General features: G+C 37.8%; 1 protein-coding gene across 1 annotated transcript in view; it reads left to right on the forward strand.

Annotated features, from left to right (window-relative positions):
• The first annotated feature begins 13,448 nt into the window (after nt 1-13,448).
• The window catches only part of LOC127131810 (uncharacterized), a 37,301-nt gene continuing 23,582 nt past the window's right edge, over nt 13,449-27,167 (forward strand). Inside the window, exon 1 of the mRNA XM_051060711.1 lies at nt 13,449-14,606. Within this exon, the coding sequence (XP_050916668.1) occupies nt 13,449-14,606 (1,158 nt within the window). The remainder of the gene's footprint in view (nt 14,607-27,167) is intronic.

Below are 27,167 nucleotides of genomic sequence, written 5' to 3' on the forward strand. Positions count from 1 at the left end.
TTTCCTGAGATTGAGGAAGGGAAGAGTTTGTTTCTATCTGCAAGGCAGGTGAATGAGGCAGTAGCAGATGGGGCAGAGTTGTTTATGCTATTAGCGACTGTGGAGGCTAAAGATAAACTGGTGATTTGCGATCTAGCCGTGGTGTGTGATTTTCCTGATGTGTTTCCTGAAGAAGTGAATGAATTACCGCCAGAGCGTGAAGTTGAGTTCTCGATTGATTTGGTACCTGGTACTAGGCCGATATCGATGGCTCCGTACCGTATGTCTGCTGTTGAGTTAACTGAATTGAAGAGTCAGCTGGAAGATCTGTTGGATAAGAAATTTATTCGTCCGAGTGTGTCACCGTGGGGTGCACCAGTGTTATTGGTTAAGAAGAAAGAAGGTACTATGAGGTTGTGTGTGGACTATAGGCAACTGAATAAAGTGACGATCAAGAACCGATATCCTTTGCCGAGGATTGATGATTTGATGGATCAGTTGGTTGGTGCGAGTGTGTTCAGTAAAATAGATTTGAGATCGGGGTATCATCAGATACGTGTGAAAGCTAAGGATATTCAGAAGACTGCTTTCAGAACAAGGTATGGACATTATGAGTATTCTATAATGCCTTTTGGTGTGACTAATGCGCCTGGGGTATTTATGGAGTATATGAATAGGATTTTCCATCCGTACCTAGACAAGTTTGTTGTGGTGTTTATTGACGATATTTTGGTGTATTCGAAATCTGAAGAAGAGCATGCTGAACATTTGAGAGTGGTTTTAGAAGTTCTACGAGAAAAGAAGTTATTTGCTAAACTGTCCAAGTGTGAATTTTGGTTAGAAGAGGTCAGTTTTCTTGGTCATGGGATTTCAAGAGGTGGTGTTGCTGTTGATCCTTCTAAGATAGAAGCGGTATCTAAGTGGGAAGCTCCGAAGTCAGTTTCTGAGATAAGAAGTTTTCTTGGACTTGCAGGCTATTATAGGAAATTCATTGAGGGATTTTCTAAGTTGGCGTTACCGTTGACGATGTTGACCAGAAAGGGGCAAGCGTTTGTTTGGGACTCAAAATGTGAAGAAGGTTTCCAAGAGTTAAAGAGAAGGTTGACCACTGCTCCTATTCTGATATTACCGAGTCCATCGGAACTATTTGAGGTTTACTGTGATGCTTCATTGTTGGGTTTGGGTGGTGTGTTGATGCAGAATAAGCAGGTTATAGCTTATGCTTCGAGACAACTGAGGGTTCATGAGAGGAACTATCCGACACACGATTTAGAGTTAGCGGCTGTGGTTTTTGTTCTGAAGTTGTGGAGGCATTACTTGTACGGGTCAAGATTTGAGGTTTTCAGTGACCATAAAAGTTTAAAGTATTTGTTTGATCAGAAAGAGCTGAATATGAGACAGAGGAGATGGTTAGAGTTTCTGAAGGATTATGACTTTGGGTTGAATTACCATCCGGGTAAAGCAAACGTAGTGGCTGATGCATTGAGTCGGAGATCATTTCATATGTCTATGTTAATGGTTAAAGAATTGGATCTAATTGAGCAGTTCAGAGACTTGAGTTTGGTGTGTGAGAGTACTCACAATAGTGTTAAATTGGGAATGTTAAAGTTAACGAGTGGTATTATGGATGAGATTAGAGAGGGTCAGAAATCCGATGTGCTTTTGGTTGATAAGTTGACTCTAGTGAATCAAGGTCAAGGTGGTGAATTCAGAGTTGATGAGAATGGTGTTTTGAAATTTGGTAATCGGGTGTGTATTCCGGATGTTACCGAGCTTAAGAAGAGTATTCTTGAGGAAGGACATCGTAGTGGCCTGAGTATTCATCCTGGAGCTACGAAGATGTATCATGATTTGAAAAAGTTATTTTGGTGGCCGGGAATGAAAAGAGAAATTGCGAGTTTTGTTTATTCTTGTTTGACTTGTCAGAAGTCAAAGATTGAGCATCAGAAGCCGTCTGGGCTAATGCAACCGTTGGCTATTCCAGAGTTGAAGTGGGATAGTATCAGTATGGATTTTGTTTCTGGTTTACCGAGGACAAGTAAGAATTTTGACGCTATTTGGGTGATTGTCGACAGATTGACAAAATCGGCTCATTTCATTCCGATCAGAATGGATTATCCGTTAGAGAGATTAGCTGAGCTGTATATTGAGAAAATTGTAAGTTTGCATGGTATTCCGTCGAGTATTGTTTCGGACAGAGATCCTAGATTTACATCGAAGTTCTGTGAAGGTTTGCAGAGGGCTTTGGGAACTAAACTGAGATTGAGTTCTGCATATCATCCGCAGACTGATGGTCAGACTAAGAGGACGATTCAGTCACTGGAGGATCTTTTGAGGGCTTGTGTTTTGGAAAAGGGAGGTGCTTGGGATTGCTATTTACCTTTGATTGAGTTTACCTACAACAATAGTTTTCATTCGAGCATTGGTATGGCACCGTTTGAAGCTTTGTATGGTAGGAGATGTCGGACACCTTTATGTTGGTATGAGTCCGGTGAGAGTGCTGTGATTGGACCGGAGATTGTTCAACAAACTACGGAAAAGATTAAGATGATTCAGGAGAAGATGAGAATTGCTCAGAGTCGTCAGAAGAGTTATCACGACAAGAGGAGGAAGTCACTTGAGTTTCAAGAGGGAGATCATGTGTTTCTCCGTGTTACTCCGATAACTGGAGTTGGTCGAGCTTTGAAGTCGAAGAAGTTGACACCTCGATTTATTGGTCCTTATCAGATTTTGGAGAGGATAGGGGAGGTAGCCTATCGTATCGCTTTACCACCGTCACTTGCGAATTTGCATGAGGTTTTTCATGTGTCTCAGTTGAGGAGGTACATTCCTGATCCGTCGCATGTAGTCCAAGTAGATGATGTACAGGTGAGAGATAACCTGACTGTTGAAACATCACCTATGAGGATCGAGGATCGAGAGTTGAAGCAGTTGTGGGGTAAAGAGATTGCCTTGGTGAAGGTAGCTTGGGGAGGACCAGCAGGTGGCAATGTGACTTGGGAACTTGAGAGTCAGATGAAGGAGTCCTATCCAGAGTTATTCGCTTGAGGTATGTTTTCGAGGACGAAAACTCTTTTAGTGGGGGAGAGTTGTAACACCCCGATAAAATAAGATAATTATTTAATTTAAGTTAATAATATATTTATTAATTTAATTAAATAATTGGAATATTATTATTGGAATTATTATTATTGGATTATTATTTTATTAGAATAAAAGTTGGAATTTAGAAAAGGTCCCATTTGGTAAAAGGGTTATTTTCACGTGAAAAGGAAAAAGAGACAGAAAAGTGGAAAAGGGCAAAGAGAGCCAGAGAACAAGGGTTGAAGAGAGGAAGAGCTTGAAGCTGCAGGATTGCCGGATTAACTCAGGTAAGGGGGGTTTATCGACGATTAATGGGTATTATGGGATAACATGTAGTGGGTAGTGATAGACCATTGATTTGACTCTAATTGGAATGATGCATGATGAAATTGTGAACTTTTGGATGAACGAAATTGGATTATGATTGAAAGGAATTCGTAGGAATTAGATGTAAAAATGTTAGAATTGGTGAAATTGAATAGGGTATGATTCGTGTTAGATGATATGAACGATTACTGTGAAAAATTAGATTGTAGGAGGTTGGAATTGGGAGATCTCGTAGCAGAGAAAACCATAGCAGATCTGGAAATCTGGTTTCTGGTCATACGCGTATGGCACTAGGCAATACGCGTATGAGATGGTCTGGTACGCGTATGGCACTAGGCAATACGCGTATGGATGAGGAAGATGATGTTTTGAACGTGGTTTGGTCTCTGTTGGTACGCGTATGGGGAAGTGGTACGCGTAGCATACGCGTATGAGACAGGTGATACGCGTATGGGATTGGCGTAGAAATGGGCCATACGCGTATGGGACTAGGTAGTACGCGTATGGGCAGGATTGTGATTTTTTCTGTGCTGTTGTTGTGCAGTTTTTGGTTGTTCAGCTGAGTAATGTAATTTAGCTGATGTATGATAGAGTAGGGATCATTTCCCGTTGTTTTGAGCAGTATAGGTATTAGTAGAGTGTGCTAATGATGTAATTGATTATGTGGTAGGACATGATATGATTATGTGGTAAATATGTTGATGATGTACGATGGTATGCATAATGTTGTGAATGTATCTATCATGTATGAAGTTATGAATGGACTGTTATGGCTTAGAGTGTGAGCATATGTCCATTGTGGATGATTATTGATGTTTGCATGACTAAGTGATTTAGCTTGCATATTGTGGCCGTTATGGTGGTAGCTAATTCCCATGGTGAGGAATTAGTGAGTTAGTATTGTGGATTGTTGTTGATGTTTGCATGCTAGGTGATTAGCGTGCATATCATAGCCCTTGGGGTGGTAGCTAATTCCCATGGTGAGGAATTAGTGAGTGAGTCACTAGGTCTCAAATGAGTGGGACTAGTGAGCTTGGTAGCCGTACCTGGATTTGGTCGGTGAGGTTGAACTATATGTTCACGAATAGTCGGTACCGCATGCATGGAGTCTCATTGCATAATGTATGTATGCATTGCATATAATATGAATGGATGTATTCCAATATTATACGTGTGTTTTATGGATGTGTTGAGTTTGAGTATGATGATGATGATGATTATGAGTTGATATTGCCGTTGCTGAATATGTGTATGATTAGGGTGATGAAATGTGTTAATTTACTTAACATTACATGATATTTTATAATGCTTATTATATCGATTGAGGAACTCACCCTTACAACTATTTTTCAGGTAACGAGCAGTGATTGAGTAGAAGCTAGTCCTTGGAGTCTAGTGTAGTTCCTTAGTGGGTCATGCTCTGGTAGATGTAACATCGGGACGGGATGTTTTACCTTATTTTCATTATTGGTTGTTGAATGATCTTACCTGTAATGTGTTACATGGTTTGCACGTTGTTGTTAATTTCTATCCGCTGCGAATTATGCAAATGTTTATTTTGATAAATAAATGAGTATGACCAGATATTTTGGAACACGATGTGAAGAGATTGTGTGACACCCTTAATTGCATATTTACTCTGATTTACATTGTTGTTTTAATTAAATATTTGGGGTATTTTAGAAGGGTGTTACACTACCCAAGACACGAAAATGTCATGTGATCTGACAAATCCTTCTGAGATAATACTTATGTGTACAATTACCATTTTGCCCTTATGTCTATATTGAACACAAGGCATAGACCATGTCATCCTTGTCCAGTTCAATATTGGGCCCATAGACATTTATCCTGTTACGCAGGATGGGCAAATTCCATCTAGGTCACTCATGTCCCTTAGCATGCTTCGTGGAGTACCCATTAACTGTCTTTATGGTCATCCAGTTACGGACAATGTTTGATCAACAATAAGGCACTCGACTCTACATCTAGGGTCCATAGTGGTTTCAGGTCGAAGGGTGGTATACACCATTATCACCATGAGAATAACTTATGACACTTTGCATAACATTCTATATAGTATTCTCATAGCGGGTCAATCCGGTATAAATATTACTCTTAATATTCATACCTGTGTTTAAGACTTGATAACTCCTTATCCATGATCCATGAGATGTGATCATCAGTCTATATACATAATAGTCTTAATGCTTTAATGTTATCCCACTTCATAATAAAGCTCGACTATGGATACTTTAAGAATAATGTCCTTATGTTTAATGTGATCTCATGATTAAGTAACACTTGATACATTAAACGGACTGTCTATTCTAGGGACTTTATTAGACAAACATAATAAAGAAAAAGCCTTTTATTATTAATAAATAATTCGATACAAGTACCAAAAGTATTGGCCTCTAGGGCTTACACCAACAATCTCCCACTAGCACTAGAGCCAATCTGGCATACCCCTAATGCCCATAGATCTAGTATGGCCATCATGCTTTTGTTGTGCAAGAGGCTTTGTCAGTGGGTCAGCAATATTGTCAAGTGTAGGTATTCTGCATATTTTCACATCTCCTCTATCTATTATCTCTCGAATGAGGTGATAACGCCTAAGTATGTGTTTGGATCGTTGGTGAGATCTTGGTTCCTTAGCTTGTGCGATAGCACCATTGTTATCACAATAGAGACCAATGGGATCCACAATGCTAGGAACTATGCCAAGTTCACTAATGAACTTTTTGATCTAAACAACTTCCTTTGTTGCACTTGAGGCAGCAATATACTCGGCCTCGGTTGTAGAATCAGTAATTGTATCTTGCTTTGAACTTTTCCAGCTCACAGCACCTCCGTTTAAGCAAAAGACATAACCAGATTGCGATCTAAAGGCATCCTTATCTGTCTGGAAGCTAGCATCGGTGTATCCAATTACAGCCAGCTCTTCCTGACCTCCATATATCAAGAATGAGTCCTTAGTCCTTCTCAAATACTTAAGGATATTCTTGACAGCTACCCAATGAGCATCACCAGGATCAGACTGGTACCTACTCGTTGCACTTAAAGCATACGAGACATCTGGTTGAGTACATAACATGGCATACATGATAGATCCTATTACAGATGCATATGGAATCTTATTCATGCGATCCCTTTCTTCCTTAGTTGAAGGGGATTGTGTTTTTGATAGACACAGGACATGTTGCATAGTATGAATCCTTTCTTGGAATTATGCATATTAAAGTGTCTCAGCACTTTGTCTATGTACGTACTCTGACTTAGGCCAAGCAGATTTTGTGATCTATCTCTATAGATTTTGATTCATAATATATAGGCTGCTTCACCTAGGTCCTTCATAGAAAAGCATTTCCCCAACCAAGACTTTACTTGTTGCAGGGTAGGGACATCGTTTCCAATGAGTAATATGTCATCTACATATAATACCAGGAAAACGACCATGCTCCCACTAACCTTCTTGTAGACACAAGGCTCATCTTCGATCTTGATGAATCCATATTGTTTTACTGTTTCATCAAAACAAAGATTCCAGCTTCTAGAAGCTTGCTTCAATCCATAGATTGATCTTTGTAACTTACATATCTTTTGGGCTTCTTCTGGTATGTCAAATCCTTCAGGTTGTGTCATGTACACATCCTCAAGAAGATTCCCATTAAGGAAAGCAGTTTTGACATCCATCTGCCATATTTCATAATCATGATATGCAGCGATAGCAAGTAAAATCCGAACAAATTTAAGCATTTCAACATGTGAAAAGGTTTCATCATAGTCAACCCCATGGATTTGTTTATATCCTTTTGCAACCAGTATTGCTTTATAGGTATGTACCTTACCATCCATGTCAGTCTTATTTTTGAAGACCCACTTGCATCCTATAGGGTTAACTCCTACATGAGGCTCTACCAAGGTCCAAACTTTGTTTATGTACATGGAATCCATTTCAGATCTCATGGCTTCTAGCCACTTCTCAGACTTGGGACCAGTTATGGCCTCTTGGTAGGTTACAGGCTCATCTTGATCCATGAGTAATACATCACCTTGATCAGTTATGAGATATCCATATCTCTCAAGTAGGTGACGTATCCTGCTTGACATACGCTGGTCTTATTCTACTTGAGTTGGTTGCTCTTCCACAACTACTTGTGTTTCCTGCTATAATTCCTCCATAGCTGTATCAATGCTTTGTGATTCTTGAATTTCTTCAAGCTCTACTTTCCTCCCACTGATTCCTTTGGAAATAAAATCCTTTTCTAGGAAAACTCCAATTCGAGCGACAAACACGTTGCCCTCAGAAGGATTGTAGAAGTAATACCCTCTTGTTTCTTTAGGATACCCCACAAATAAGCATTTATCAGATTTGGGCTCAAGCTTAGTTGAAATTTGTCGTTTCACATAAACTTCGCAACCCCAAATCTTCATGTAAGACATATGTGGTTTCTTACCACTCCATATCTCATATGGTGTCTTCTCAATCTTTTGGAGGGAACACGGTTAAGTGTGTAAGCTGCTGTCAATAGTGCATGTCCCCAAAAGAAGTTTGGAAGATCATCGTGACTCATCATGGATCGAACCATGTCTAATAGGGTTCGATTTCTTCTCTCAGATACACCATTCCATTGGGGTGTTCCATGAGGAGTAAGTTGGGATAGGATCCCACACTCTTTCAGATGGTCATCAAACTCTAGGCTTAAATACTCACCACCTCGATCTGATCGAAGAGTTTTAATATTCTTACCTAGTTGGTTTTGTACTTCATTCTTGAATTCCTTGAACTTTTCAAAGGACTCTGATTTGTGTTTCATTAAATACACATAACCATATCTACTGAAATCATTAGTAAATGTGATGAAGTACTGAAAACCTCCTCTGGCTGGTATGTTCAGTGGTCCACATACATCAGTATGTATGAGGGCCAAAAGATCATTAGCTCTTTCACCTTTTCCAGTGAATGGAGACTTTGTCATCTTTCCAATTAAACAAGATCTGCATGTCTCATATGATTCATAATCAAAAGAGTTCAATAGTCCATCTTTATGGAGTTTGGAAATGTGTTTCTCATTTATGTGGCCTAATCGACAATGCCAAAGGTAAGTTGGATTTAACTCATTAGGTTTCATCCTTTTAGTATTAATGTTATAAATAGGCATTTCAAGATCAAGGACATATAGTCCATTGTTCATTTGTGCAGTAGCATAGAATATATCATTCAAATAAATTGAGCAACAATTGTTCTTTATTATAAATGAAAAACCAAACTTGTCCAAACAGGAAACGGAAATAATATTCCTTCTAAAAGCAGGTACATGATAACAGTTCTCTAATTGAATTATTAAACCACTAGGTAAAGTTAATACATAAGTTCCTATGGCTAAAGCAGCAACCTTTGCTCCATTGCCAACTCGTAGGTTAACTTCACCTTTTGCCAAATCTCTACTCCTTTTTAGCCCCTGCACATTGGTACAAATGTGAGAACCGCATCCAGTATCTAATACCCATGATGCATAAGTAGATAAATTAATTTTAATAAAAAAAATACCTGAAGTTGAAGTCTCTACTCCATTCTTCTTATCTTCCAGGTACTTTGGGTAGTTTCTCTTCCAGTGTCCGGTCTTACCGTAATGGAAGCAGGTGCCTTCCTTTGTTATGCATCCACTAGGCTTCAAAGCAGCAACAGTGGGTTTGGGTTTGGCAACTTCCTTGCCTTTCCCTTTATCACCCTGCTTGGTGGGTCTTTTGTTCTGTCTCTTTCCATTTCCGATCATCAGAATGGACTTCCCTTTTGACTTCAGATTCTGCTCAGCAGTTCTTAACATGGCTAGCAGTTCAGGAAGAGATTTGTCCACATCATTCATATTGAAATTTAGGACAAATTGACTGAATCTATCTGGCAACGATTGCAAGATCAAATCAGTCGCAAGTTCCTTTCCGAGGGGAAAACCCAACCTCTCAAGGTTTTCCACATACCCAATCATCTTGAGCACATGGGGACCTACAAGGGCTCCCTCAGCTAACTTGCCTTGAAAAAGGGCTTTTGAAACTTCAAACCTTTCATGCCTTGCTTGCTCTTGATAGAGCATCTTCAGGTGTTCGGTCATATCGAACGCTGCCATGTTCTCATGTTGCTTTTGCAACTCTGAGTTCATGGTAGCTATCATGAGACAAGCAGTTTCGTTGGCATCATCGACATGCTTCTTATAAGCATCTCTTTCTGCCTTAGGTGCAGAACTAGGAGGTTCCTCTTCAGGAACAGGTTTCTCCAAGACATACAACTTTCTATCATGTTTGAGGACAATCCTCATATTTCGGTGTCAATCCAGAAAATTTGTCCCAGACAATTTTTCCTTGTCAAGGATTGATCGCAAAATGTTGTTAGAGGTGTTTGTTGTCATGGTAATCTATATGAAAATAATGAAAATATAAGTATCAATAACATATTTAATTAGGCCTTTAATTCAATATGCTCCCATTATTTTACTCAACACAAATGACCCTCACCATTTGATTCGGAAAATCCCGTTGGAAGATTTTCTAGTGGGTCGAGATCCACATTTCACTTTGTTTTAAGTCCGCGTAGGCGGATTACACAAAACTAGGTTACTTAGGTAGGAACTCCTTCCAATTGTATCTAATACAACTCTCGGATATTTTAGTTGGGTGAATAACTCCTTATTCCAATCCATCACATGGATCATTTCCAACTCTTACTTCTAAAAATATATAATCTTATTATAATTTGTTTAGTTATGTTTGACTCATTGTTTTAGCAATTGGATATTACAATTATCCCATCGCACCTTACTAATATAGAACATGCACCTCGTGTAGGTGAAACCTATACTATCCGATACTAGTCTTGATGAGTGCTAAATCTTGGAAAGCATAAACTTAATATTTAATTTTGAGGGAATTTGCAATTATTCTGATATCACCGGCTTATTTATCATATAAATTGTCTCTCACATGCATCAACATACACTCACATGCATCAACATACATTCACATGCATCAACATACATAATGAAACAGTTATGGCCCCTAGCGCAATTATTCTCCCAAGCCAATGAGAGAACCTAAGCTAACCTAATGACGATATAAGTTTCTCCAAGCAATATCTTCAAGGTTGTCCTCCTTTGATATTGAATTCTTATCTTTCTTCATAACATTACATTACATAAAAGAAACTCATTTTACATACGAGGGAGTGAGATGAGAAAAGAAGTTACATTATGAGATTAAAAGAAAGGCACGACACGCAGGTCGTATTCTAAAAAACCCAAAACAAAATAAAGGAAAATTAAGGCCATAACCGATCACCACAAGACAATAATAATAAACACATTATTATTATTAATTTTAATTCTTTTAATTAATTAAAACCAAATTAAATTTCGGCGACCGATCACACTATGCAGAGTTAGCCGGGGGTCCGCTGCCCGATCAGCGGTTTCACATCAACGCTTGATACTTTAAAGCACAACTCTTGCGCAGTCACAACCCTAATCGCATAACTCTTTGACAACACAACCCTTGTGCCGTCATTAACCTTAATGCACCAATTTCAGACCGTCAAACATACCTCGATTGTTAATTCAGTATGATTGATCAACACGTCATTGCTTCACCATACTAATGTCGGATCAAGAAGCAAACGACCATTCATCGCTCAAAGGAAAATAACCATTAAGTGTTTGAATGAACGAAACAGAAGAAATATATCATATATACCGTATTTTGCATCAGGATTACTTATATCATATATAGAACTTGATCGATCTCAATTGCATAACCTTTGGACGATCGATGTATCGCTGCTTCACATTACTAATGTCGGATTCCGAAGCATAGTCAATATCAATCATCCAAATCATACACACATGATGCCAAATTTAATTACTCGTTTATTCTTTGATTCATTCTGTCTTTTAATCGTATTAATACAGAAAATATAGAAAATAAACAGCTATCATATGCATGGTTTCGTAAGTGGCTCTGATACCACTAAAGGAGAAGAGTGATCCAAAATGCAGCAGAATTTAAAATTTCTTCTTTAGTGATCCTTAAGAATGGGCATGATCAGTGATAGAATCGTTACCTCTTGTGGCAATTGTAACCTTTGATGCAGATCTACGGAGCGATCATGAACGTTGAACAATGACAACGTCTCTACTCAGTCCATACGAACGGATTCCTTCAATCTCAGTGCTAGCTGCTACGAATGAAGGCTTTGAGTGTGTGTGTGTGCGTGCGTGTGTGTGTGTGTGTGTGTGTGTGTGTGTGTGTGTGTGTGTGAGAGAGAGAGAGAGAGAGAGAGAGAGAGAGAGAGAGAAACGAAATTGCAACTGCACAAATGCTTCTGCACAAGGGTTCTATTTATAGAACCACTTGTGTGGGCTACGATCTAAAAAGCCTACTTAAGTGTGTGTTGCCCATATCTTATAATATGCCATATACACTTAAGTGTGTGGTACCTTACCGTATTTCGTATTCTACTTAAGTACACCGTACCTTATGATGTTCTACTATTCACTTAAGGGCACCGTACCTTACGGTGTTCCTTAGTTACTCTATCTCTCATCAATCCGTCCTTTTGTGTGTGACCCTATAGGTTTTCACGGCATTGACAATTATATTAAATAACGTATTTAACATAATAAACAGTGAGCAGTATCTAGCAACACATCATTTCTACCCAAGACACGAAAATGTTATGTGATCTGACAAATCCTTCTGTGATAATACTTATGTGTACAATTACCCTTTTGCCCTTATGTCTATATTGAACACAAGGCATAGACCGTGTCATCCCTGTCCAGTTCAATATTGGGCCCATAGACATTTATCCTGTTACGCAGAATGGGCAAATTCCATCTAGGTCACTCATGTCCCTTAGCATGCTTCATGGAGTACCCATTAACTGTCTTTATGGTCATCTGGTTACGGACAATGTTTGATCAGCAATAAGGCACTCGACTCTACATCTAGGGTCCATAGTGGTTTCAGGTCGAAGGGTGGTATACACCATTATCACCATGAGAATAACTTATGACACTTTGCATAACATTCTATATAGTATTCTCATAGCGGGTCAATCAGGTATAAATATTACTCTTAATATTCATACATTTGTTTAAGACTTGATAACTCATTATCCATGATCCCTGAGATGTGATGATCAGTCTATATACATAATAGTCTTAATGCTTTATTGTTATCCCACTTCACAATAAAGCTCGACTATGGATACTTTAAGAATAATGTCCTAATGTTTAATGTGATCTCATGATTAAGTCACACTTGATACATTAAACGGACTATCTATTCTAGGGACTTTATTAGACAAACATAATAAAGAAAAATCCTTTTATTATTAATAAATAATTCGATACAAGTACCAAAAGTATTGGCCTTTAGGGCTTACACCAACAGGAAGACCTCTGATCATGTATCTCACTGTCCTCGATGAGTTAATGGGGTGTGTATTAGGCCAACATGACGAGTCTGGCCGAAAAGAGCATGCAATATAATACCTGAGCAAAAAGTTTACCAACTGTGAAATCAAATATTCACTGCTTAAGGAAACTTGTTGCGCTCTAGCGTGGGCTGCTCACCGGCTGTGACAGTATATGTTGGCCCACACTACTTTGTTGATCTTGAAGATGGATTCGATCAAGTATATTTTTGAGAAGCCTTCTCTTACGGGAAGGGTTGCCCGTTGGCAAATGATTTTAACTGAATATGATATCTAGTATATGACTCAAAAAGCCATAAAGAGTAGTATAATTGCTGACTACTTAGCTCATCAACTTGTGGAAGATTACCAGCCAATGAAGTTCAAGATTCCGGATGAAGATGTGTTGTTTCTCAAAGAATACTCCAACCTACCAAACCCAGATGAAGGACCAGAACCAAGATCATGATGGACGCTCGTGATTGATGGTGCTTCAAATGCTTCGGGAAACAGTGTAGGAGTTGTCATTACTTCTCCCACGGGTTTTCATATTCCTTTCACTGCCAAAATCTTTTTCGACTGCAGAAATAACATGGCCGAATATGAAGCATGCATATATGGGATTGAAGCTTCTATTGATTTAAGAATCAATTATCTTGAAGTGCATAGGGATTCTGCTCTGGTCATCATCCAAATCAATGGAGATTGGGAGACTCATCACCCAAATTTGATTCCATACCGAGAGCACGTGATGAAGTTGATTCCATACTTTGAGGAGATCACGTTTGATCATATTCCAAGAGAAGAGAATCATTTAGCAGCTACACTGGCCGCTCTGGCATCCATGTTCAAAGTCAAATGGGCGAAATTGGCCCCTTCCATTAGCATTATGAGTTTGGATGAGCCAGCCTTTTGCTACACTAATGATGAAGCGCGACATGATAAACCCTGGTTTTATGATATCAAGAGATACCTTGAGAAACACGAATACCAGGAGGATGCATCTATCCCTGATAAGAAAACACTAAGAAAGTGGGCTGCCAGGTTTTTCTTAAATGGTGATGTGTTATATGAGAGGAATCATGATTCTGTCTTGCTTAGATGCGTGGATAGACACGAGGCAGACATAATCATTGAGGAGATTCATGAGGGTTCATTTGGAACACACTCCAGTGGGCATGCCATGGCGAAAAAGATTCTGAGAGCAGGTTATTATTGGATGACCATGGAAACCGACTGCCACATTCATGCCAGATCATGTCACAAATGCCAAATGTACGTTGATAAAGTAGATGTTCCTCCCATGCCTTTCAATGTTTTGACTTCTCCGTGGCCCTTTGCAATGTGGGGTATCGATATGATCGGGTGCATTGATCCCACTGCTTCAAATGGACACCGCTTCATCTTAGTGGCTATTGATTACTTCACCAAGTGGGTGAAAGCTACTTCCTATGCCAATGTGACTAAACAGGTGGTTGCTCATTTTATCAAACAGAATATCATTTGTTGTTATGGAATCCTTAAGAAGATCATGATAGACAATGAGTCCAATCTCAACAACAAGATGATGATAGAATTGTGTAAGAGTTTCAAGATTCAACATCACAATTCCTCTCCTTACCGCCCGAAGATGAATGGTGCAGTAGAGGCAGGCAATAGGAACATAAAGAAGATAGTACAAAAGATGAATGTAACCTACAAGGACTGGAACGAAATGCTACCTTTCACCTTACATGGTTATCGTACTTCGGTACTATAATACCCCAAAATTTACCCTTCGTTTTTTTCCTAGAAGCATGGGATTTTGTTTCACACTTCATTAGCATCATACTAGGTCATACTCATTGCATACTGCATTAGTGACTTGGAAATCAGGTTTTGGTTGATCACTCCTTAACAGAAGGGGCCCACACAAAGCAAGATTGAGAATGGACTTCATTCTCCAAGTATACAAGTCTCAAGGGTCTCAAGGGGGTCCAAGGATCTTTTTATGGTCCCCAGTTCATCAATGAAAGATTTAGAGCTATCAGAGTGCCCATCTGGATTTAATCAAGAAATTAGGGTTTCATGGCTACCTGGAATAGGCAATGTTTGGTTGGAAGTAGAGGATCTCATCCATGTCATGATTGTAGGGGCATCTTGGCCTAGGAAGATTCACAATTATCTCAGAAAGATCCATTGGCAAACAGTGCAACCAGTTCTTGATCATTTTGCCCTAAAATTAGGGTTTGGTATAAAATCAGTTTATTTTTGATTCTTTAGGTGAAACTCTTTTCCATGGCCCTCCATATGTCCACAAGGGTCTACATACAAAAAAATAAGCTCTTTATTTGAGCCAGAAGTGCTTCAATTGATCACTAGAATCGGGAATCAGACAGTTTGGGAAAAGTCAACTGTCGGGCCAGAAAAGTCAACTCCTGACATTTTGAGAGTGGAATCTCAAAATCCATGCCTAAGGGAGCCTACATGTGAAATTTGATCAAGGTTGGATCTTGGATTTATCATTTAATCAGGAATTGAAGAAGTTACCTAATTTGGAAATGGTTGACTTTCCATTTAGGGCAAGTTTTCATGATTGTTGCACCCACTAGAAGCCCATTTTCCATCAAGATGAAAGCTCCATTTGAAAATTTCTCCAACATGAAAGTCGTTCCTCTTGTTCCAAGCTTTCTAGAGATATAAAGTTTTCTCCATTTGGATTAAGATTGAGAAAGTTATGCTTAGTCAAAGTGAGACATATTTTTAGGACACTTAGAAAATTTTCTAAGTCTCAAAATCTTCAAAGTTTATCAAGACTTCTTGGCCAGTTTTCTTGAATTTCAAGGCATCTTTTGAAAATACTTTCTTCATAACAATTATACCTTGACATGTCCTCTTTCACATCCTTTTGGAATCATCTCATTTGGATCCATGGTTTGAGAGATGCATTCATCTAAAGTTGGCATCATGATTTGAATTTCTAGGCAGCATGTTAGGCCAAACTGGCCCAACCTTTTTGGCATGATGAAACCTGAACTTTAAGCCCATTTTTCACCTTCTTCCATTCATCATTTCCATTTGTGCTCAACATGAAAGATGTTAAGCTCCATGAAATCTTTCTACTGTTTGCATTGTCTTACCAATTGGTCATGTTCTCATTAAGATATATGGCCACAAAGTCACTATCTTGGACTGTTTCCTTGCCAGACCAAGACAACCATGCCATGCTGCAAAACCAACCAGCCCATGTTTTTTACCTCTTTTGTCCATGCACTTTTATGTCCACTCACTCAATTTTTGCCAAAATGAGAAACTTGCTCACACCATCTCACTTTTGCTTCAAATGCACATAATCAAAACCAAACATTTCTGAGCCCATTAAGGATTTATTGACCCACATATTTAAGCATTAAAGCCCTAATCTGAAGAGGGGTTGTGGATTTTCGAGCTAGGTAAGGAAAAGAGGTCATTAGAGTCAGCTTGCATTTCATAGCATTTCTCAAAGTTGAAGCATTGAAGCACCATCAAAGCAGCATCATTCTTCTTCCATTCCTCCATTACCAAGAAGCAGTGGACTAACTTCCACTAGGTAATCATCTTGCTCCTTTTTCCATAGCCATGTATAGCTTATTATGTTCACCATTATGCTTGCTTCATGCCATTACCATGCTTGCTTCATGTTATTTTCCATGTTAATATTATGCCATGCTTGTTGCTGAAGCCCTCAATATGAGGCATTGTTCATGTTGTTGAGTTTATACTATTCATATCCGTGTTCATGTGGGTGTCTTGTGGTCAACTTTTCTCTATGTTTAAGTCACCATTTTGCCTAAAACAAGATACCATGTTATTCTACTCTTTCCATACTTGAATTTGGTTTTTATTTCATGATGTTTGATGTACTATGGCATGAGCATTATTGGTTGGAAGTTGGAGGAAAATCACTGATTTTTCACGTGTTCTAGCTCATGCATGGCGTTAGGGTTTTGTCACGGGGAAGACGATGACGTGTCTTTTTAATAGCCCTTGGATTCTTGGCTTGCGTTTTAATCATAGCCGCCCGTTCCCTTTTGCCCTTTTGTGACTTAAGATACCACTTGACCTATTGACATGAGTTACATGAACTATTTTAATTAAACGTTCATTTAGTTTGTGTCACGCTGACTTAAGTTTGGTTATGGACTGGGCCAGCGCCAACTGCTTTTCCCACCCTCTGTTCAAGGCCCATCACCATTAATCTATTCCATTTTCATTTTCTTTTTATTTCCATTTTATTTTCTGCCTTGATTTTAATTATTTAAAAATATTTTCTTTATTCATAAAAATACCAAAAAATATTTTCCATATTTATTAATGTTTTATTTAATTTTATTTAATTTTTATTTTCATATTTATTTAATGTTAATATTTTATTTTAATTATTTATTTCAAGTGGATCATTTTAACACACATTCATTTCTTGATTTTATTTTCATGACTTAGAATTATTTTTAGTTCTTGATTTTTGGGATGAATGTTGACCACTGTCCCATGGTCAACCTGACCTTTTCTTGAATTTTTATTTCACAATTTTCTATTTATTTGATAATTATTTTGGTTGGTTGACTTCTAGTTTGACCTCTGTTTTATTTTAATTAATTTATGCACTAATTTTCATTATTTTAAAAATATTTTTGGGGGATGATGATGTCCTAACCTCACCTTACTTAGTTTAATTTTTTTATAATTTTCTTGATTAATTTGCTATTTATTTCATATTTTTTAAGTTGACTTGACGTTTCAGTTGACTTTTCTATGATCGAAGTTTGACTTAGGGATTACTTATGGCAATTGAAGAGATCTTTTGATCCTCCCTTGTTCATCTCATATGCCATGTATTAGAGGCCTTTTCATATTGATTTTATTTGATCCTTACTTCATTTCCTGATTAAATTATTCAGTGGACCCTTTGTGTGCATCATTGCATCTGTCTGATTCATCTGTCATTTGTGATAATTGTTTCTTTCATCCATGCTTAATATTGTTTGATTGTTTAACATGTTCATATTCCCATGCATTGTTTAATGATCCTTTATTTCATTCTTTGATTCTTTGATTCAATCATATACATGATTGTTTATCTGATTTGATTAATAACTGTTGCCTACCTGTATGATGTATGAGGCATATATTCTTATTGTCTGATTGCCATGAACCATCCCCATTCATAACAAATGTACCCCTCTCCCATGAAGTGTATAATATTTATTCTTTCATTCTTTATTCATCTGTTAATACAAGAATTAAAACGAACGTCCGATAACCATTTCAAAACAAGATCAAAAGTTCGATCCAACATCGAGTAATCATTTTCAAAACTTAACAGAACCAGCACGTATTCATCCATCCTTCTGTAAGTCGATTACTTCATGCATCGCCATTTCTATTGTAAGTCTATTGCTTCATGCATCGCCATCTACCTGTAAGTCGATTGCCTCAGGCATCGCCATCTACCCTTATCTGTGGTTCCTCTCCTTGCTCCATCCGTCGACTCTTGTTCCTTTTAGGTAGCACCCATTAGGTAGAACCCTTTGTATGATAACATAGGTAGAATTCCCTTATTCTTTGCATGCTAACATTAGGTAGATGTTCCTATTTGTAAACCCTAACACATAGGTCCACATTGCATGACAACTCTAGGGCAGAGCTTCCCTACTTTTAGACCTTCCGTGCGTCTCCAATCTTGTGGCATGTCAGTCCATTCTATTGCAAAGAGATAACTGCCTAAGACTCGATTCAGCGAGCTGCGACACCTACTGCTAGGACGTTGAACACATTGCCCACTTTCCTTTGACACAGCTGGTGTCCTCTTTTGTAAGTCCATGTTCAGATGGCAATCCTTAACCCCTAGTTAGTCGAACTACGACAACTCTGATTCTCATGTTCATATGAGATACGTAGGCACGAGATGTGATGTCTTGCCGAGTTTGACTGACGACTAACAACTAATCCTTGCTTGTTTTCGCCCTTGTTGCGATTCTTTTCTCTCGCCCTCGTTGCGATCGAGTCCTTCCCTTTCTCTTGCCCTAGTTGCAATCGAGACCTTCCCTTTCTCTTGCCCTAGTTGCAATCGAGACTCTTGTTCCCGTAGTTAGCTGAACTACGTTTTGCTCTGATTCTCATTCCAGATGAGATACGTAGGCATAAGACGCGATGTCTTATCGAGCACACTTCTCTTTAACCCATAGGTAGCCGAGCTACGAAGACTCTGATTCTCATATTCAGATGAGATACGCAGGCAGTGGATGCGACATCCTTGCGAGTCATTTTCTTTTAACCTTCTTTTAGCAGATAGTACATTAGATATACCCACACCCTTTAGACTAGAACAACAAGAGTGGATCCCGTAGAGTACTACGGATGCGTAGGGGTGCTAATACCTTCCCTTCGCATAATCGACTCCCGAACCCAAGATTTGGTTGCGAGACCTTGTCTTTTCCTTTTCTCCAGGTTTTCTTCGATCGTTTCCTTTCCCTCCTTTGGGATAAATAACGAACGGTGGTGACTCTTCTGTTTCATTTTCCTTCGCCGGTTTTTTCTTTTCGCATATTGGTTGCGACAGGTACGTACCACGACTGGGGAAACTCCATTTTCGTTGGTTTATGGCATGTAGGCAGTTTTTCCCGTCAAGGTTGAATTCCCTTCCTTAAGGTTGATGACAGATGTGAAACTCGACGAGGCCAAGCGGGTGCAAAATAGATTTGATCAGCTGAACCTCATCGAAGAGAATAGAATGACTTCTATATCTCATGGGAAATCATATTAAAAGCTGATGAAAAAGGCATTTGATCGAAGAGTTCGTCCTTAGAATTACAAAGCTAGTGACCTTGTGGTGAAAAGAATTATTCTTCCTCAATCTGATCCTAGGGGCAAGTGGACTCCAAATTATGAAGGGCCATATATGGTAAGGAAAGTCTTCTCTGGAGGAGCCATGATGCTCACCACTATGGATGGTGAAGACTTCCCACTCCCTGTGAATGCAGACATAGTCAAATAAATACTTCGCATAAAAAAGACTCGCTAGGTCGACGACTTAGGCAAAAAAAAGGGTATCCCAACGAACCACAAAAAAATGAATAAAAGGTCTGGGCAAAAAGTATGGATAAAAATAAAAAAATATAAGTACACATGCTAAGTTGAAAACCCAAAAGGGCAGCTTATGCAAAAAAGGGTATCCTGGTGGATTGAAAACCCGAAAGGGCAATCTAGGCAAAAGTTAGGGATTTAAAGCGAACGACTACGTCTTGCATTGGATCTCCGATTTAGTCGTACTGCTACAGTTGGAAACCCCGAAGGGTGGGAATCAGCTCAATCATTTTCTTCAAAAAGCAAGGGGATGATAACATCAAGGTCATAGGAGTTATAGCCGAATCGAAACCTGATGGAAATCCGTTTTCACATTGCCATTCCTGTAACAATCTTTTATTTTTATTTTTGCAATAACCTCTTCCAAGGAATTTCCTCAGGATGTAAATGCCTATTTACATGCCAATTCTCAAATCAATAAAAATTCCTTTTCATTCAAAAGCTTGTTCTTTATTTTTTATTTTATCTGTTTTGTTTGCAAAAACGTCCGAATTTTTGGTAATCATTGCTTTTGAAAATTTTGGGCTTTACGTGACATGATAAAAAGATATTTGAATAGGCTTGTGATTCTGTGTGTGTCCGGGTTGGTAGACAAAGTGGCCATGCTATGCTTGGAGCATTTTAGGTATGTTTTATGTTGCAGGAGTGATGTTCACTCGCAGATGTACGATGTACCAGCACGAAAGCAAGAATCATTGGGATGACTTTTAATATTGCTTTATTCCCCTAGCAAGTTTGTCAAGATTTCTTTTCGCCAAGAAGAGTCTTTGGTTGAAGGGGTTGACTTATGGGATCTTTGTAGTGGTGCTTATCGGAGAATGTTTATTCCCATACCAAAGTTTCACCCATAGTTGTGAGAAATGTCTTTTTCCCCATATGAGCCTTGGTTGAGAATTTTCTTATTCCCCAATAGAGTTGTATTATTGAGACTTCTTATTCAAGACTTCTCACATCTCCAGCAAAAGAGGCAGATTTTTGAGTTTCTTACGCAAAGTTCACCTCATTCCCAGCGAGAATCCATTGGTAATCTTTCTCAGTAACGTCTAATCTTCATTGGCATCCCCGCCCAGAGTTTGCATGGAGATTTGAGTTTCTTCAGCAGAGTTTGCAATTTATTTTTGCAAATTCCCCCAGAGATTGTGGCCCATGGTTATCAGTCACTCTGTTTTTACTCCCCACATAGTTTCAGATATTTCAAGGGCTTTTCTTCAGCAGTTCCTTATATTTCATTGATTCCCCTGCAAAATCATGCATCATTATATCGCATACATAAAATTGTGTAGTATTTCCATTTTAGATGGAGCATTACACCATAGAAAATTCAAACATGCATCAAAGCATAAGTCAATGGTGTTTCCTTGCTTCCCTAGTGAAGTTATCAATCCTTTGATATACCTTCCGATCCTTTTTATCCTTGCGAGATTCATTTGATTTTACCTACAAGTATCCTTGGAGCCTTTGATTTCCTGATAATCTTGTTAAATCCAGTTTTATCCCGGTACCTTTGTTGGTGATCCAGTTCTTTCCTGGCGCAACATATTTTGTTCATGGACATACCCGTATAGATTGGTAGTCTTTGTGATTGTTAAATCTAGTTATATCCTGGTACCTTTGTTGGTGATTCAATTCTTTCCTGGTGCAACATATTTTGTTCATGGACATACCCGTATAGATTGGTATTCTTTGTGATTGTTGAATCCAGTTCTATCCTGGTACCTTTGTTGGAGATCCAGTTCTTTCCTGGTGCAACATATTTTGTTCACTGACATACCCATATAGATTGGTAGTCTTTGTGATTGTTAAATCCAGTTATATCCTGGTACCTTTGTTGGTGATCCAGTTCTTTCCTAGCGCAACATATTTTGTTCATGGACATACCTGTATAGATTGGTAGTCTTTGTTATTGTTAAATTCAGTTCTATATTGGTACCTTTGTTGGTGATCCAGTTCTTTCCTTTCACAACATCTTTTGTTCATGAATGTGCCCGATTAGATTGGTAGTCTTTATGATTGAGTATTTTGCTCGAATACACTGAGAAACTTCAAAACCTACGTACTGACCTCTTTGCCTCTTCTCTAGAGTGCAATTTTTTTGGTTCTTTTGGTATTTGATCCTCTCCCAGCTTGATTGGTTGAAAGCTATCGCTTTGTTAACCTCTTGGGTGCGAGAAGCTTGAATAGGGGTAGTTGTTGTACCCCAAAATTTCCCCTCTTCTTTAAACATTAAACTTCTTATGTTTTATCATCATATACATGCATGCATATCATTAGTTCTATGGTTTTGGGGAGCAAGGCACCTCTCTTATGACCTTCTTCAAGATTTAGAAGGAAGAGAAGTGACAATCAATGCAAGGAGGGTGAGATATCCTCAACGTCATGACCACTCAATCTACAAGGATTTTCTTGTGCCCTAGGACATCTCAAATGGTCCATTACTTCGTCAATTGATTGAGATTTACAAGATATTGGAAGTAGATCACACCATCATAGTCTTTTGTTCCTTGAGCTAGGAGTGTTGATTACCCCAGTCTGTGGCATATCCATGGACCAAATTTTTGAATCATATTCATCATATCATTATACAAGACATATTTTGCTCTCAAGTTCCTCCATTTTCCCTAGAGGAATCAAGGTTTTGAAGATGTGCACTCATCTCTAATCTTTATGGACTGAAATTAGGGTTTGTGACAAAATCAGTTTATTTCTGATTTTTTGAGAAAGATTTGATTCCATGGTATTCTATGGGTCCCTAAGTGTATATGTGTGGAAATTTGACCATCAATTTTAATCAGAAGAGGTTTAATTGCTCAAATGATCAATAACTTTATTCAATTGGGGGAAAAGTCAATTGAGCAGATTGAAAAGTCAACTCTTGATTTTTTTTGGGTCAAAATTGTCTTCCACATGTCAAATATTGTCTATGGTTGAAATTTTATCAATAAAAGTCAAGAGATTCACCAAAAATAAAGAGTTATGAAAAGTTACCTAAATTGGAATTTAGGGTTTTAGAAACTTGCTATTTTTGGCAAGTTTGGTGTTAATGAGCAGCTATCTTCATGACCAATGTTCTCTATGATCAAGACTCCAAATAAAATTGTCCTTAACATGAAAGTTCTTCTCCTTTCTCCAAGTTTTAAGGAGATACAAATTTTGAAGCATTTGGAGCATCATGGCTCAAGTTATGGTTATTGGAAGTTTGGTATTTCAAATTCATCAATTATCTAACACTTAAAAAATTTCTAAGTGTTTCAAGTCAGGATTTCCAAGCATATTCATGGAATTTTTAAGGAATGTTAGAGGCTCCATTTCAATATATTCTCAACATGAAAATTGTAGTGTCAAGTTTCCTCTCTCCAATGGTTCCAAGAACTCCTCATTTGGTTGGCTACAACTCAAGATATCATCTTATAAAGTCATGACCTTAAGTTGGTAATTTGGTTTTATACTTAGTAAAATTTTGATAATTGTTTGGTCATTTCAAGCACCCCACTTCATGGTTATTTTTCACCTAGATACAAGTTTCATTTTAATTTTACCTCAACATGAGAATTGTAGATCACATTCCCCTCTCCATCTTTGCTTCAAGAATTTTCTCATTTAGTAGCTTAATGATCAAGTTATTTACATGTTAATTTGGGACCTCAAGATTATCAAGTGACCTATAATTTTCATATTTGTATGAAATTTCAAGCAGTTGTTTTTGTGGCCATTTTAAAGGGATTTCAAGGCCTTATTTCAATTTTCCTCCAACATGAAACTTGTTCTTCTCCTTTCCCTCTTTCCAAAAAGCCTTAGTTTATTCCATTTGGCCAAAAAACAATGGACTTATGTTGGTTTGAACATGTTTGATTCTTATTTCCAAATATCACAAACTTGTAAATAGACTTAATTATACTTGACTTAAACCTTCAAAAAAGCCAAAAAGAACTAACTCATTCAAACCATTCTTCGGCATTTGTGCCTTTCAAACTTAATTTTTATTGAAATCAATGCATCCACTTTGAAATTTGTATCACGAACTATGAGGTTTTGATCCCTCATTTTTATGTTGGTACGTAGGCACAAGTTCGAAGGTCTTGTCAAACAAAAAAAACATAATTAATGAATTCTTTTCTCATCCCCCCATTGTATTTGTTTGTAAACATCATTTTATATCAAATACATATGCACACAAAAAGGGCTCCCTAGGAGTACCTAGGACACTTTGGGTGCTAACACCTTCCCTCTGTGTAACCAACCCCCTTACCTGTAATCTCTGACATTTTATTAGTTTTGATTTGAAAACTTCTTACTTTTGGGTTTTGTTCGTACTTTTTCCCTTTTCCCTTGGAAACAATAAAAGCGCGGTGGCGACTCTTGTTATTTAATCTCTAACTTATCCATAGCTTGAAGATCATGAATTTACCGCTACACTAAGCTCCTTCTCTTTACTTGTTTTCGCTTGTTAAGCATTGCATGAGGGCTTATGTCCATTTATGGTCATGTGGCTGCATTTCCTTTTATGTTTTGCTTGAGAATCTTACTCAAGTATGTTTAGGTGATGATGATAGGTCTTTGTTGTGTTTGATACTGTCTTATATGACTTCTCTTTTCTTTCTTTTCACTTCACTCTTCTCATACCATATTTGTTTGGATACTTGACACATTAGAATTATTGCTTGCTAGTATGCCTATTTGTGTGTTTTTCTTGAACCTTTTGATGCTTAAACCATTTATGCATGACCTTTAGGAGTTAGATAACATGTACTCATGTTTATTTTAATGTGATTGTTGCTTCCCATTTTGGTTTGGTAACTTGTTGCTTGCTTAAGTTGTTTCCTTAACCTGTTTGAGTTTTGCCTCCCTCTTTCATGACTAGTTTGATTGAGTAGTCGTTATTTGTTAACATGTGACATTTTGGTGATAGTTTGTGATGTCCTAAGTCATGTTTAAACTTGAGAATTCACCTCTTGTCTTTTTCTTGCTTGATTTGCTTTTCTTTTCTTCCATGACTTGATATGGACTATTATCTTTCTTCCATGACTTGATATGGATTGTTATTGCTACTACCTTATCTTTCTTCCATGACTTAATATGGATTGCTATTGCTTTATTTATCTTCCTTGACTTGATATGGATTGCTATTGCTTTATTTCTCTTCCATGACTTGATATAGATTGCTATTTCTTTATTTCTCTTCCATGACTTGATATGGATTGTTATTGCTTTATTTCTCTTTTATGACTTGATATGGTATTCCTTTTTCTTTTCTTCCATGACTTGATATGGATTACTTTACCTTTTCTTCCATGACTTGATATGGATTTGTCTTCTTCTTTAGATCTTTTCCTTGTGTAGATAACATGTTCCCCATAAGATTTATTTGGTTCATTCTTGGTTAAGATTGAACTAAAGTAGACCTTAGGTTTGTTAACCAAGCACACCAACATTAGGTAGACCCTTGGATCCTTAACCCTAGGTCAATCTTTGCATGCTAATTTAGGTAGATGTCCCCCTTTTATCCTAACTTCAGGACCACTATTGCATGCCAACATTAGGGCTCTCTCTAGATTTCCCTTAGATTTTTCTTTCCTCTTTTGCATTCATTCTAAAACAAAAGCCTTTTCTCAATAAAATTCCAAAAAAATTCTAATACTACTTGAACTCTTTAAAAAATAAGAGAGAATTACTCATATGCCTCCTGCCTTGGGTGGATCATTTGGTGTATTCTTTCAACAAAAATACCCAACCAATCAAACTTATATTGCCGCTTGGTTTTTCTTATGAAATTTTTTAATAAGGGTGGTTACCCATAAAAATCACCAACAAACCAAAGTTTTTTAGAAGAACTACGGTGCTCTGATTCTTTATTGATACGTAGGCATTGGGTTGCAAAACCTAAGCGAGCACAATAATAAAAAAATTCATTTTGTTTGTAAATAATTCAATCCTTTTGCAGGCATTCCCTTTTAGTTGGTAAGTTTTAGAATAAACACACCCTTTTGATTAGATCAACAAGAGTGCATCCTGTAGAGTACTACAAACGTGAGGGGTGTTAATACCTTCCCCTTGCATAATCGACTCCCTTACCCATCTCTTGGTTGAGAGACCATTAGATTCATCTTTTTGTAGGTTTACTCAGTGATTCCTTTCCCTTTCTTGGGATAAATAACATTGGTGGAGACTCTGTTTTATGTGCACATTTTTTCGAGATGCGACAGGTACCTTACCATATTTCATATTCTACTTAAGTGCACCGTACCTTACGATGTTCTACAATTCACTTAAGTGCACCGTACCTTACAGTTTTCCTTATTTACTGTATCTCTTATCAATCTGTCCTTTTGTGTGGGACACTGTAGATTTTTGTGACATTGGCAATTATGTTAAATCAGGTATTTAACATAATAAACAGTGAGCAATATCTAGCAACACATCACTGCTACCCAAGACACGAAAATTTCATATGGTCTGACAAATCCTTTTTTTATGATAATACTTGTGTGTACAATTACCATTTTCCCCTTATGTCTATATTGAACACAAGGCATAGATCGTGTCATCCTTGTCTAGTTCAATATTGGGCCCTTAGACATTTATCCTGTTACGCAGGATGGGAAAATTCCATCTAGGTCACTCATGTCCCTCAACATGCTTCGTGGAGTACCCATCAACTATCTTTATGGTCATCCAGTTATGGAAAATGTTTGATCAACAATAAAGCACTCGACTTTACATGTAAGGTCCATAGTGGTTTCAGGTCGAAGGGTGGTATACACCACTATCACCATGAGAATAACTTATGACACTTTGCATAACATTTTATGTATTATTCTCATAGCGGGTCAATCCAGTCTAAATATTACTCCTAAGATTCATACCTATGTTTAAGACTTGATAACTCCTTATCCATGATCTATGAGATGTGATGATCAGTCTATATACATAATAGTCTTAATGCTTTAATGTTATCACACTTCATAAGATATCTCGACTACAGATACTTTAAGAATAATGTCCTTATGTTTAATGGGATTTCATGATTAAGTCATACTTGATACATTAAACGGACTAGCTATTCTAGGGACTTTATTACACAAACATAATAAAGAAAAAGCATTTTATTATTAATAAATAATTCAATACAAGTACCAAAAGTATTGACCTCTAGGGCTTACACCAACAACTAAGACCCACATCCGGTCTTTTTATAGGAAGATGGCTGCTC

This window comes from Lathyrus oleraceus, chromosome 3, assembly GCF_024323335.1.
Source record: "Lathyrus oleraceus cultivar Zhongwan6 chromosome 3, CAAS_Psat_ZW6_1.0, whole genome shotgun sequence".
Classification (NCBI taxonomy): Eukaryota; Viridiplantae; Streptophyta; class Magnoliopsida; order Fabales; family Fabaceae; genus Lathyrus; species Lathyrus oleraceus.